Source organism: Petaurus breviceps, unplaced genomic scaffold, assembly GCF_028583685.1.
Source record: "Petaurus breviceps papuanus isolate PSGF00001 unplaced genomic scaffold, PetGlider_PUasm1.0 76, whole genome shotgun sequence".
Taxonomy (NCBI): Eukaryota; Metazoa; Chordata; class Mammalia; order Diprotodontia; family Petauridae; genus Petaurus; species Petaurus breviceps.
Window position 1 is genome coordinate 43,169,727 of NW_027186473.1, and position 15,757 is coordinate 43,185,483.

Consider the following 15,757-nt stretch of genomic DNA (forward strand, 5'->3'; position numbering starts at 1 on the left):
CACACACACACACACACACACACACACACACACACACACACACACACGCCATGTGACCCTGGGCAAGTTACTTAACCCCAGTTGCCCTCCAAAAAGAAAAAAAAAAGTACATTTTATATACTGATGTAATGGATTTGTCTTTGACTAAATTTTCCTTCGATTTCTCTCAAAAAATTTACAAGACAGATCTTGTATTTATTCAGTAGTGCACTGCAAAACATTTTTCAGTTATTAAGACTGATCTGACACTATAGTATTAAAAGAAGGTTGCTAAAACAATAAGTAGGACCCTAGGAAGAGCTAGAGAGGAAGAAATGCTAGCTTTGATGACAGTTAAGAGCCAATTAAATACCACAGTGGCAAAAAAAAAAGGGGGGGGGGATTATGTTTGTCTATGAAGAGGACTTGTTAAATAAGCTTCCTTCCCAAATGTCACTGTGCACTTTGTTAAACAGTAGGGGTGAGAGGGACCTATAATTGGAGAATGCATGTTAAGTTTTAGTGTTCAAGTATTAATGCTGTTAATTTATAAGAAACATGATTATTAGCTATCGGTCATACAGCTCTGTAATTCTGGTAAGGTTATAACTAAAAATGAAAGTTATAAAAATTGTGCACAAATGCTACAGCATAACAACATGTTCAAGTAATTTAACAGTTTATCAGAGAACACTGGTACATTAACTGGACCATTAACCAAAATTTCATTTGTGATGGTTAAGTTTAGCAAATGATCTATTCAGCTTTATAAACATGTAAAAACTAATTTCAAATAACATGGCAAACAGTACATATTTTGGTGAAACTCAGTCTTTTGTAGTTAGTAACTTGAAATGAAGGCTATTCTTTAAAGAATTCAAGGTTTATCCCTGTCAAGTTAAAAAGCCTTCATTTAAAGGCTAACTCAAAAGAAAGAAAAGCAAAATGTGCTTATTTTACTCCTTTATTTGACAAGAGAATGAAATGCAAGTCATTTTAAAATAAAAAGGCTAGTTAGGTTAGTAAGAAAAGCTATATATTCTTAAATGATAAAAGAACATGACAAGTTAGGCTGTCTACTATATTGCAAAAGAATTGGTACACAGACAATAACTACTGAACCAAGTAACTATGTAGGACTGGGCTCTTTAAAGACTTAAGAATTTTCTCTCCAGTCAGGCCTTAATTAACTCAATCAGAAAATTATAATCAGAATAATTCTATTATAAATAAAGCAGATAAAACTTTGGTGAAACTTAAAAAAAAATCACAAGGCATATAAGTCAAGCAAAAGTGCTTCCACAAAATTTAGATGTGAATAATCCCTTAGGGATTGTAGAAGTTCACTTTTTGAAAAAGATTTTAATTTGCAATTCTTCATTAAACACACTCTAGAGGAAATCCAGACCGTTAATTAGTTTGGGGAAAGTCCTTTAAAAATCAAGAGGCTGACTATACACTATCATCTCTTATGAGGATTCTATATTAATACATGACAATTATTTTCAACCTTATATTTTGAAACAAAGGGCTAAATCTGGCTTATTTAATAAAAAGGCAAAGTAGGTTCCCATTAATAGAATTAAGAACAATGTACAAAAATGAAATTCATGGGAAACATGAAGGAATCCAAAATAAATTGTACAGGGTCCTTCAGAAAGAAATTTTGTTAAAGCAGTTGTTCCTTTTATAAACAAAGGGCTTAACTAGGTGAAAGCAAAAAGTCCTAAAGTAGTTAAGACATTTTAATATTAGCTAGCATGTGACTCTGTACAAATAACTTTATAATTTAAAACACGTTAAAATGGTAATAAAATACCTGCCCCTACCCACTTCAGGGAACATTCAATGTCAGGGTATGAAAGGGATTTGAAATCTTTAAAGGCAGTAGAAAAAAATTTTATTTTTATTTATTTTTTATCCTTTTCTATTTGGAGGGGGGAAGGTAGGGCAGTTGGGGTCAAGTGACTTGCCCAAGGTATCACAGCTAGTTTTTTTTTTGTTTGTTTTAAGTGTCTGAGTCCAGATTTGAACTTGGGTCCTTCTGACTCCAGGGTCGGTGCTCTATTCACTGCGCCACCTAGCCACCCCAGAAAAAATGTTTCAAGTGTAGTTGTGACTTATTCTTAATCTTGAATGACTAGCTTAACAGAAAATTTTCAAAAGCTTTCCCCACAATAATTTATTTGTTGAAAAGGTTATAATTTAAAGAAAAGTATTTATTTTCATTTCTATTTTAAGAGCAATGTACATTTAGCAAATCTTTTTCCAATAGGAGTAGGCCATTCTGGCTCAAAACTATAAAAGCTTGAAAAATTAATCTGTACACCATTCTCTTTAATAAAATTTTACATCTTTGCATTCAAATGTAAAATATGTTACACCAATAACCAGTGATTCCATGAATGACACTCAGAAAAGTCAACTTGTCTGTCAACGAAGCACCTCTTAAATTACTACTTAGTAATTTATTTATAGTAATTTAATAAATTCACTTGTTAACAACAGACCATAACTGTAAAATGACACAAACCAGGCAAATGTAGGCCATATACAAATACTTTGAATTGTTGAGAACCAAATACAAACACAAAAAAACTTTATTACATTTAGTTCTGTACAACAAAAAACCCTATCCCACTTTTGAGTAGGTATTTTGACTAGTTATGTTGTAGTTTAGCCATTTTCATTAAATGGGAAACACTTAAATTGATCTGTCCAATTGCAGTGGAGAAGATGGAATAAATTCATTTGCTACACATGTTTTAAAGAACTAAAATTACCTCCAAATGAGAGTAAATAAATTCTAATGATATTATGCTCTTAAATCTATTACTCAACTTGCCATTTTTCTTTTATTCTAAATTAAAACACCACACAACTAAGGGAAAATTTAAGAAGAATAAAGAGACTGGCTATTGGGAGCAGGAGGAGGAGAAAGAGTCAAGTCCAGTGATTGGCATATCTATGCTGGTATGCCAAATTTCTCTTTCAGGAACTGCAAAAACTTGCAAGTATTTCAGTCTTTTCTTACTTTTCTTTTACGTACTGATTTTACTGGCCCATCTCCAGACCCTGTACTTTCATCAGCTTCTTTCATCTAAGAAAAAAGAAAGTATATTAGTAATTTTTTTTCAAACACTTTTCTATGAATGAACTATCTTGAAAGACATCTGACTAGTATACTACTAAACAAATTAGCCAAGTAACTAAATTTTAACCATCTCAGTATCATCACTGGGTGCCACTTATTACTCCCAGTAATAGTGCAGCCAATTTCCATTAGTCAAACAATTTCTAGATCTATATATCTATTCCTAGTATCTCTCCTCGGCTCTGGTCCCACATTACCAATTGCTTACTGGACATTTCAAACTTCATGTCCTGGAGGCATCCCAATTTCCACATGTCCAAAACAGACCTCATTAGCTTTCTTCCCATACACATGCCTCTTTGAACTTCCCTCCTGATGTCTAATGGCACCACCATCCTTCAAGCCCCACAAGGTCACAACCATCATCACTATCACTAGCCCTGCATATCTAATCAACTTCCACATCTTGTCATTTCTATATAGATATGCCCCTTCCTCTCCAAATTTTTCTCTCTCTCCTTTATTTCCCTCGTCCCTGAAACAGTACACAATCTGATAGATTATACATGTGAAATTAAGCAAAACATTTCCACATGAGTCAAAAGGTAAGATTCTTCAGGGTGGCCCCTCAAGCTACCATGGGACCTTGCACAAATAGAAGAATTAAGGCAACACAGGAAAGACCAACATGCATCTCTTAGGTTTCTGGTTTGGTCTTTTTCTGTTTTCTATCCTTTTGATATATAAATTAGGTTTAAGTTCATAGGGCAAACATTTTTAAAGCTACTCCTTTTCACAGAGAGACTATGATTTTATCTCTAACACTGGATCTTCTCTACAATCTACTTTGTCCTCTGCAACTTATGAACTGCCAAAAGTGATCATGAATATGCCATTACAGCAACTGTGCCCTCACTGTGGCAACCTTTTATCCATCTAGGATTATCACATTTCTTGCAGTAGCTATGTCAAAACCTCTCTAAGCAATTCTTCACCCCAATCAGTCTTGCTCTCACCAGATGACCTTGCTTCCTGCTTTACTGAGGAAAATGATAAAAGTCCTGAGCCCCCTCACCTCCACACCAGAAACTCTAGATATCTTCACCTTGTCCTCTTTCCTTTTGTGTAAGATTCAGAAAAATAATTGTCACTCTCTTTGTCAAGAGTAGCTCATCTTCTTGTACACTTGAACCCATTCTTCCTGATTCCTCTGGAAGCAGGTCCTATCTATCATTCTTCCATACATTCTTTCTCTCACCTCTTATCTTTTCCCTATTACTGATGCCTTTTCTGATACTTAAAAAATGTTCAGGTATTCCTCATTCCTTTAAAAATACAACTTTAGGGGTAGGGCCAGGATGGTGGAGAAAAGCCATCATCTCATCTGAGCTCTCCCAAATTCCCCACCAAACAACTTTAAATAACACCTCAAAACAAATTCTGGAACAGCAGAACCCACAAAAAGACAGAGTGAACAATTTTCAGCCTCCCTAAACTTAGGTCAGCAAGAAAGGTCTGTCCCACTGGGGTGAGAGTGTAGCCCACTTCAGAGCAGGCTGCACACTAACAAACCAGCATCAGGCCTTGGGAGTAACTTGAATCAGTGGTAAGAGGGTTGGACAACCTGTCATAAGATTACAGAGGTCTCTTTGCTGGCATTGGGTGTAGGACTGTTGCACTGCCCATACAAGGATCCCAGGTCAAAGTCCAAGGGAGAGTAGTACTAGCAGACCAGATCTTTCAGCCCTAGGGAAGCAGGGACACATCTCTCCTTAGATCCTTGGAGCAACTGAAAGTTTACACACCCACAGAACTATCTAAACTAGAAGCTTAGGACAATGGCCCCTCCACTCAAGAAGCAGGAGCCAATTTTAATGTAAATTTAAAAGTCAAGAAATAGGCTAGAAGAATGGATAAACAGAAAAAAAAGATCCAGACTATAAAAAGTCACTGTGGTGGTAGGGAAGATCAAAACACAAACTCAGAAAAAGGCAACAAAATCAAAACTGCTACATCCAAAACCTCAAAGAAAAACGTGACTTGCTTTCAGACCCAAAAAGAATACTTGGAAGTGCTCAAAAAGAATTTTAAAAATCAAGTAAGAGAGGTAGAGGAAAAATTGGGAAAAGAAATAACTGATATAAGAAAATCGTGAAAAAACAGTCAATTAACTTGGTAAAGGATAAAAAAACACTGAAAATACACCTGAAAAAACAAAATAGGCCAAATAGTAAAAGAGGCATGAAAATCCAATGAAGAGAAGAACCTGACTAAATGGAAAAAGATTACCAAAAAATTCACTGAAGAACAGAACTTCTTAAAAAGTAAAATTGGCCAAATGGAAAAAATATACAAAAGTTCACTGAAGAAAATCTTTAAAAATTAGAATGGGGCAAGTGGAAGCTGATGAATCTATGAAACATCAAGAAGCAATCAAACAAAATCAAAAGAATGAAAAAATAAAGAGGAAAATGTAAAATATCTCACTGGAAAAACAACTGACCTGGAAATACATCAAGGGAGGTCAAGGATGAAGAGTGAAAAGAGGTCATTAGATTTTATAATTAAGAGATCACTGGTGTTAGGAAAAAAAAGGGGGGGTCACTTGTTCTCACCTTCAAAATAGCTAGGGGAACATCAGTAAATGACACTTTCTCCAAATGGCTGCCCTTAGTTTCCCTTAAATACTGAGGCTAGCAAGATATCAAAGTAAACCAGGTTTTATTTATAAGCAATGGACATATACAGTCAAGATAATTTCTCTCCCTTTTCTGAGGGTTCTTATAACATGTAATGTCTTACCAACAGAGACAAATCTTATAAGACACACATATTCTTCTAGCATTTTGGCTCTTAATAAGTAAAAAGGAATTGGGTTCACTAAAATCAAGCTGCCTTAACCTTTGGTATGCCCCTACCTTCTTCAAGGACTTCCAAAAGCATTCTTGACTTAAAATATTTGGAGATCCCCTATATATGCATAAGTAACTTTATTCTTCCAACCAGCACAATCCATGGGATTTACAGTACCACCTTGGATAAGGACCTGAGTGAGTAAGTGGCAAGGTACGGCTATGTTCCTAAAGCACTCCTCTAGGCATCAGTTCCATAGTTCCACCTTGTATCATCCGCTCTTTCTCCTTTCCACTAGGACTTTGTTCCTTGTTCCTTCTTGGCATGTCAACTCTTTTTGTACACTTTCACACCACACTATTTTCTGTCCATGGTGTACTATTGCTTGGCTTCACATGTTTTTGCCATTCTGGCAAGAATTATGGAGCTCTTGGCTTTTCTCCACAAATAACTGACACTGTAGCTCCAATTGCTGGTTACTATTGCTGTTTCTCACTTTTTGCTATTCTCAGAGAATTGTTACAGTTCTTTTAGAATGAGAGAACAACAACATGAAATGTCAATTAATGAATATCTTCTTTGCCTTCCACATCCTGGGTCCTATCACTCTACATTTTACTTATCAGTCTACCTCACACCCGAGTTAAAATTTCATTCATCTTGTCCCTTCTCCTAACCAGTCAAGTTGTTCAGAATCTTTTTATTGACAAGGGAAAAATACATCCTATTTCCATTTGCCTGTTTTCCATGTTATTTCTACTGTGTGGCTGGAGGCAGCCCACAGAAATTGCCCTAATGCTCAAAGAAGCCTAGGAAAAACATTAGAAATAATAAGAGTCAACATTTACTATGTGTCAGGCACTGTGCTAAGCACTTCATAATTACTACTTTGTTTGGTCCTCACAATATCTCTGAGAGGTATTGCTATTATTATTTCCATTTTATAGTTAAGGAAACTGAGGCAAAGAGGTGGAGTGACTTGCCAGGGCCACATAGCTATTAAGTGTCTAAGACCAAATATGAACTAAGATCTTCTTGACTCCAGGTCCAGCGCTCTTACCACTGTACTACCGTGTTTCCCCGATAATAAGACCTATCCCGAAAATAAGCCCTCCCCTTACTGTGTAAGATTCCTCTAAAATAAGCCCTCCCCCGAAAATAAGCCCTATTGAGATTGCTACTGTAGTGAAGGTGATCCCCTGCGCTACACGCTACATTACGGTACCCTCTGTATGCACTGTCCCCCCCCCGAGGTGAAACACACGCCGCACTCCGGGCTGCATCCAATCAGAGCTGCAGCAGTGAGCGCGTCATCCTGTTCTTCCCCAGTGATTTGCTTGCTGGTACATTTTTTTGTTCACATTTACCTGTTTATTAAAATTGCTGTCAATGTTCACTAAAATAAGCCCTCCCCTGAAAATAAGCCCTCTGGTGTTTTTCTGTCCAAAAAAATTAATAAGACAGTGTCTTATTATCGGGGAAACATGGTAGCTAGCTACCTAGCAAAGATAAGGACAGCTGTGCCTCCAGGACTCTATGGTGGAAAAATACAAATCTTGTCCTTACACTGATTTCATCTAACTTTCTGTCCCTCTTTACGTTCTAGTGAAGGTAGATTCTACTACTATTCAATAGAACTTGGCATTCTGTCACCTGCCCCCTGTCTGTTCACATAGTTGTCCCCCATACCTGGCATTCACTCCCCTCCCCAAGTCCACCTTTAAGATCTCTGAACCTGCTCCTGCAGCTCAGTTCAAGTGTTGAATTCTTTGAAAAGTCTTCCCTGATTTCCCTAGCTGGTGTTTTTTCTCCCTCTTCAAAATCAAAGAGCACTATCAATTTCTTCATGGTCTCCTTCAATTCCTAATTTGTACATGTGTATACATTTCTCACATTTCATAGGACTGTGGCTGAACATTTGCATGAATCAAAGCTACCTGGTGTACAGCTTACCCATTACATTGATGATACTTTGATACAGGGAAAAAATGTAAAAGAATTTAACACTTTTTATTGAGCATATGTAATGCGAATGTAAATTTTAAAGATCTTCCCTGACCCTAGGCTAAGGTGCACCTGGAGCCTGGGGTGGGAGGCTTGTTTTTCAGTAGATACTTCTTGATTGGCCAGTGAGTCAATAAGGTTGTTACATTCTCTGAGCCAGGAGAAGGCTATATAAGCCCTGATGTGTAGCTTTGTTTTGGGGGCTCACTTTGAGAAGCGTTCTGTGATTTGATCTGTATTCTGAAAAGCCGTTGTCCAGAGCCCCCCTGGCTTTGAAAAACCCAGATGTTGACTGGGTATGGATGTAATGGTTGGACAGTTTGGAAATCTGTCTACTTGATCTGTTTCTGTCTTGATAATTCTGCCTGTATGCTTTGAAGTTCGGGGTGCTGACCTTTTTCCCCTGAACAAGGTAAACGATATATGTCTGACTGATTAAAGTAAGGTTGTTAACCCATTTTGAGTTGCTTTCCTTTATCAAAGCAGATCCAAGAACCTGTGTGAGCAGCCACCCTGGGGACGCTGGGGTGCTTGCTGCTACAGCATATGAAAAGCAAAGGATGGGAAATTAGCCCTGTAAAGATTCAAGCACCAGCTCAAAATGTAAAATTTTGGGGAATAAATTGCAATTAGGACCTGTGAGAGTTTCTCCTGCAAGTCTGACAAAAGATTCAGTTTTTCCTATCCCTAGCAATAAGAGGCCCAAAAGTTTATAGGATTATTTGGATATTGGAAACATAACATACTGCGTCTGGGACAGATATTGAAACCCTTATATAAAGTTACTTGGAAGAAATATGAATTTGACTGGGGACTGGAGCAGAGTAAAACTTTTTAAGAAGCCAAGGCTGCTATACAATTGTCCCTAGATTTATCGCCTATGCAAAATGGCCTGGTGGAATTACAAGTGACTATACAGGATTATTATGCAAACTGGAGTTTATGGCAGAAACAATAAAGTTGAAATGTACCTTTAGAATTTTGGTCTAGGGGACAGCTAGGTGGTAGTGGATAGAGCACCAGCCCTGAAGTCAGGAGGACAAAAGTTCAAATCTGGCCTCAGACACTTGACACGCTAGCTGTGTGACTTTGGGCAAGTCACTTAACCCCAATTGCCCTCCAAAAAGAAAAAAAAAGAGTCCATGTAAAAATATATTTGTGAGCTGTCAATTAAAAATAAAATCAATAAAAAACAAATTTTAAAAAAAGGATTTTGGTCTAGGAAACTTCATCAGGAGTTCAATATACAATTTTTGAAAAGCAGTTATTAGCTGCATATTGGGCTTTGGTAAAGACTGAACAACTGACTCTGGGCCATGATAAGGCCTGAAATCCTGATTATGACCTGGGTAATGAGTACCCCAGCTTCTCACAGAATTGAACATGCACAAGAGTCCAGCATAATTAAATGGAAATAGTATATTCAAAATGGAGCTAAAATAGGCAAAAGGATAGTTTCTGCTCTACATGAATCTATAGCAAACATCGATACTGAGGGAAATGATACATCCCCTGAACCAAAGCAACAGTTGGTATAATTCTTGGTTAAAATGGAATGACAGATATGATGGATTAAATGAAGAGAAGAAACAAGCATGGTTTACTAATGTGACAGCAAAATATTTGGGCCATAAAAGACACTGGAAAACAGCAGCCTATATAACCCATGTACAAGAAGGACTTTGGAAAGTACTGGGATAGGTAGAAGTAGTCAATATGCTGAATTTATGGCAGCACATCAAGCCATCAAAACAGAACAAAGGGGGGCAGTGTCATATATTTACTGATTCATGGGTGGTAGCTACTGGGTTAGCTACATGGATGCCCATGTGGAAAAATCAAAATTGGGAAATTGATGGTAAACCAAGTCTAGGTTTGCTACTACAAAGATTGCTACTCAACATACTGTCCCTACTCTGACACCAACTGATGATCCAGTACTAGCAAAATGGGTCCACCAAATGGCCAGCCATTTAGGAATCCAGGCCACAAACCAGTGGGCATGAGACTGAGGTATGAGACATGAGAATGATCATTCATTGTTAAAACAGATAGCAGAGGAATGTCATATATGTCAACTGGAAAAAGAACAAACTGTTCCTTGGGTAGTAACTGGAGAGATAGCAAGGAGAAAAGTCCCAGCCCAAATTTGGAAAATAGATTATAATGGTCCTCAACCACAAGATAAAGGATGAAAATTAATATGTACTTGGGTTGACACCTACTCAGGTGTACTAGTGGCTTGTCCTTATAAGAACGCAACCCAGAAAAACACCTATAAAACTCTAGATCTCATAACTCTGTATTATGGAACCCCAATGCAGATTCAAAGTGATAATGGATCACATTTCAAAATAATGAAGAGATATTATATTTTAAACAATATAGAATAGATGTATCACATTCCATATTACTCATAAGCATCTGGGTTAACTGAAAGAATGAATTATTGAAAGAACAGTTAAGGAAATTAAGTTCAAATAATTCATATCAACATTGGAAAGATAATTTGTTCACTCTTTTACATGATTTGAATAATAGACATTTGGGAGAAAGTATACCTCTAGCCAGAATGATGATCCCAAATCTGCAAATTAGAAAACAGCAGACACATAAGATCCCAAATATTAAGTACTGGACTGTGAGGCAAGATGTCCCAGCATCGTATCCAGGAACACCTGGGTCAGCAGGAGATGATTTACATTGTTTAGAAGACTTTTGATTGGATAGAAAAGAAATAAGGAAACATCTCTACTAGAATATGTATGAGAATCCCTAAAAATCATTTTGGGTGGATATTACCTAAATCAGGTTTAGCAGCTTGAGGAATACATTTATTGGCTGAAGTAAGAGATCCTAATTAAATTCAAGGAGAAATTATTGTGATATTGCAAAATTTGGTTGAAGAACCCATACAGTTTTATAAAAATGATAGAATAGCTCAAGTGATTATTCTTCCTTGTGAAACAATATCCCTTGTGAAAACTAACCCTCCTTATGAAATAACTATCAGAGTAACTAAAGACTTTGGTTCTACTAACAATAAAATTGGGAGCTAAAAAGCATGGGCAAAGTGGAAGATGCTCCAAAGGCTGTGGAGATAATAGCACATGGGAAAGACATACCATAATTGTTTATTCAGGAGAAGATGATTGCAAAATTGTACACTTAACTCATATATTCTACCAATGAATGAGGCTATGATAGTGAGTCCATGGACTCTAGAAGCGCAGCTGACCCTATATTTGTTTCTTTTGGGCTGTTAAATTTATTTGTGAGATTTGTTTCCACCTGCAGATGCCTGATCGCTTAAGCCGGATGCCACCCCATGTCCATGACTGTGATGTGCCCCTGGACCTGGCGTTGATCAAGCTCTGGATGCCAGCTAAAGAACTAACCTCTTAAATGGGACCTCCTGGGGTAGGGACAGCTCTATGTCCAATTTCAGCTGGAAGAAGCTATGGAGAAGAGATATTTGCCCCTTACCCCAAGATTTTGAGCCCCATTCATTCAAGGGGGGAAAGATGAGGTGCTTGTACCCAAGACCCCACCCTAAGATATTGTTTTATGTGCTTATTTTCTATTATCCCTGTTACACTGTTGCAAAATTTTGTTGACACCAGTTACCTCACCAGTTACCCTAAACTCTCATTAAATCTATGTAATGAAATGTATTGTTAACGTATTTTTGCTATGTAAGGGACATGAAAGATCTTGGGGGGTAGGCAGGTGGTGCAGTGAGTAAGAGTGCTGGCCCCAGAGTCAGGAGACCTGGGATCATATCTGGGCTCAGATACTTAGCACCACACACAAAAATAACTGGCTGTGTAATCTTGAGCAAGTTACTTAACCCCAATTGTGGAAGGAAGGAAGGAAGGAAGGAAGGAAGGAAGGTCGATCTTGGGGCTGAATGTAATAGTAATTTGAAGACCTTCCCTGCTTTGACAATAAACCCTGCCCCCTAATAGGCTAAATGTAGTCACATGGAACCTGTGGTGGGAGGAGTTTGCTGAACAGTGGAAGAGAGCCTACAAGAAACTGGGAGTCAGAGCAAGCTTGAAAGCTTGAGAGAGGACATTTCTGAGGGAGACAGATAGACTTGTGAGTAAATAAATATTGGTCTTGTGTTGGTTTGTGGGAAGGCTAAAGGATGGTGTGGTTCTCTGTGCTGTTGTGGCTTATTACCTTCTTTACTATGACAGAATCGGCTTACTGGTTTTTGGATTCAATTTTCTGGTGTTTGAATAAATGTTTTGCTTCTGTCTTCTATACAGAGTCTGTTATATTTTGTGGTCAAGCACTATGTAAGTATATTTATAGTGACCGTGGACACTGTGAATATTGCATTGGCACTACAAGGGTTTGGATTTTTTTCTTTTTGTTATTGTATCCCAAAATCTAGCACAATGATGGCTAACATAATAGATACTTAATCAATTCTTATTAAACTGAAATAAAGGGAACAGAGCTAGTCTTATGAACAAGAAACTTTTCCATTAGACCAGTATGCTACTTCACTTTTTAATTTACAACAGTACTTAATTTCAAATACTTGTTTCTTCACCTACAGAATGACAAGGGTGGACTTGCTGCATTCTTAGAGCCCAGATCTATGCCTCTAATCTTCAGGAGACATCGTGGCACATAAAAGCAATCCTCTTACACTTCTGAGCTGCATCACTCTGACCCTGGGCAAGTTGTGAAGGTGTGAGCCTGCATTGTTAAAGGAAGTTTCCTCACCAGTAGATCCATCCATATGCCAATGAAATCCAAGATCCAGCCTTACTACTAACTCTAAGCAATTCTGATGTACACTATGACTGGCATTATGACTGCACCCAAAAACATAATTGAAAACAACTTCTCTTGTAGCTCTTCATATCTATTAATTTGAGGAAAGATTTAAAAATGCATAATTTGTGGTTTTTGTGATCTCTAAAAAATAAAAATACCAGCAGAAAATTATCTTTTTTTTTTTAACACTTCAAAGTACTCAAGAAATCATACTTATAATTTAAAAGGACATTCAGGGGTAGCTAGGTGGTACAGTGAATAAAATGCCAGCCTCAGAGTCAAGAGGACCTGAGTTCAGATCACTTAGATCACTCAGATACTTAACACACACAAACACACACACACAAACTAGCCATGTAACCTTGGGCAAGTTACTTAACCCCAACTGCCCTCCAAAAGGCAAAATAATAAATAAATACACAAACAAACAAATAGATAGATAGAGAGATAGATAGATAAATAGGACATTCAATTATTAATGAAATTCCATCTGAAAAAAAGTTGATACTGTATACCAAATACAACAACAGGTATTATTTTCTTTGATCCTCACAACCCTGAAAGGTATAAAGAGGGTTTACTGTCACCATTTTGGATGAGGAAAGTAAGGCCAAGATAAGCTAGACTTGTCTATGGTAAGTAGTGGAGCAGGTGTCTCCTGATTGGAGTCCAGAGCTCTCTCTCTCCATTATACCACCAGGCAAAATGAATGTCATACCAAAAATTCATGGGCAAAAACCCGGAAAGGTTTATGAACACCTAACAATACTCTAGCTATAAAGTGCTTAATAACTACTTATTGATCTATGTTCCTAAAATATGCCATTAAAACATTAATATTAAAGAACAAATCTATTTTGGCAGCTGTCATTAAAGAAAAATGATTTTCTAATATCAAAAACATTTTTTAAAAAGCCTTATAAGGACTGATGCCTTACTAGAATTCTGCTGATTTAAAAATGGTTACATTGCAAACTGTATCTTTAGGAGTCATATATCAATGACTAAGCCTCTTTACTGCTGCACTGGGAATTAAGATAATATTAACTGCAATATTTTCCCGACTTTCTTAAAGACATCAATACTGAAGACTTCTTGGAATGCTGTTAAGAGAAGGAGTGACCAAAAAAATATGACATGAATCAGATTGTTTTCCCTAAGGCTTTTCTAAAGAATCCATGACCACATCAAATTGAAACTAGTTCTTCCTATTAAAGAGCTCACCTCATCTTCTGATCCAGATTTATTGGATTTACTGCCTTCTTCCTGTCCATCCACAGCTTCATTTTCTTCACTCTTTTCTTCAGTTTCATCATCTTCCTCTAGAATAGAGATGTCATAGATATGATGCATTGTAAACTCAGAGATATGTTATTGAAAATAAGATACAATAAGGTTAAATACAAAGAATCCAACATTTTTAAAAACAAATCCCTCCATTCAAAAATTTCCTGTGTTTATTTTAATATCCCTTATTTTGTTAAACATTGACTTTTGTTATACATTTTAAATAAATTATTCATATTTGAAGTATCAGGTGACTTTCTAAAGGACAGATTTAAATACCATTATCAAACTGTCGAGTTTGATGAACTGGAGGAGAGAAAAAACCTATGGCTGACCTCTTCACAGAAACAACTTAATAATACCTGGAATGTGCACAATATATATGATTCCAAAAGCCTTCATAATAATTTTATCATATGATCCTCACAAAAAAACTTTTCCGATAGGGCAAATATTATTCATACTAATTTTCTACATTAGGATAACAAAAAGAATAAGAGATTTTTCCAAAAGAAAAAATGAACACAAAAGTAGGAACTAGAAATCCATTGATTCTTAGAATCTTAGAATCCAGTTCTATATACCACAAACTTCTCTTGTTACTAGATAAGGAAAAATCCATTTGAAAACACAAAATTCAAGATCTAACTCCATATCTTTCTCCTGCGACATTAAAAGGGTAATAGAAGATTATTAATATAAGAGGAAAGGGTACATCTTATTTTGACTTAGAAGTAAAACTTATGAACATTTGTGTTCTGGAATTTGAATACCTTCCTAGATATATAAGTATTAAATTTTTAAATTAGCATATCTGCTGCTCTGTTTACTTCTAGCATCTTAAACATCTGCTACTCTTCTTTTATCCTAATTCTGGCTCATCTGAGATATTCAAGTACAGCAGACATCGATAAAAATCAATTAATTCCTCTTTAAACACCCTTCCATTTTCAAGGTCTACTAATACCCTAATATGAAAACAAACAAAAGAAAAAACCTTAAGGGCATATAAAGCCCTCACATATTTTTTGATTTTATATTTGCATTCCTATTTTATCTATCTCAGGAAGTAAACTATGTGGCATGTATGTAATCTCAAGGCATACCAAAGTGTTCCTATTGAAACAAAATCTGACAGGTCATTTGGAGTTAAACCAAAAACTGGCATTAAGGTTGATGCCATGTTCAAGATTAGAATATTAGAGTAGACCGCAACAAAGTTCCTTCAAATTATAAGCACTCAGCACAGTCTTTTGTGGAGAGACACTAGGACCTAGGATTTAGTTCAGATCTAGCATCTTCAATTAAGACTAGTTTGGGAAAGATCTGGTGGGAAAAAAAATTCTAGCAATCCTTTAATAGTAGAAATCATGTTCTGTGGGATGGACATTTTGGCGGGCATCTGCCACTGAAGGACTAGTTCCCCCCAACCAGTGGCTACTTGACACCCATTATATTCACCCTCTTCCCTGCCCCCTTATAGGCCCATATAATAAACAAATCAATTGAAAATAATTAAAGTGAGTGAACCTCTGGGCATTTGACTTGTATCTCTAGAAATTCACCCAAGTAACATGCTCTTGGGAAGCCAAAATACTAGGGATTTATAGCCTCATGGTAAGCTAATATTGCAAGAGATTCTAGATGTCATCTACTCCTGTTCCCACCCTAATTCATTAAATCCCCTCTACAAAATTCCAAGTTGTTATCTAGCATCTTATTGGACACCTCCAACTAATAGATAAC

At 36.7% G+C, this 15,757-nt stretch overlaps 1 protein-coding gene across 1 annotated transcript in view; it reads right to left on the bottom strand.

Annotated features, from left to right (window-relative positions):
* Positions 1-2,299: 2,299 nt before the first annotated feature.
* CLGN (calmegin) overlaps positions 2,300-15,757 on the bottom strand; it is an 86,014-nt gene continuing 72,556 nt past the window's right edge. The window contains exons 14-15 of the mRNA XM_069105411.1: positions 13,949-14,046; positions 2,300-3,079 (exon numbers count right to left, since the gene is read on the bottom strand). Coding sequence (XP_068961512.1) covers positions 2,999-3,079; positions 13,949-14,046 — 179 coding nt within the window. The 3' untranslated portion in view covers positions 2,300-2,998. The remainder of the gene's footprint in view (positions 3,080-13,948; positions 14,047-15,757) is intronic.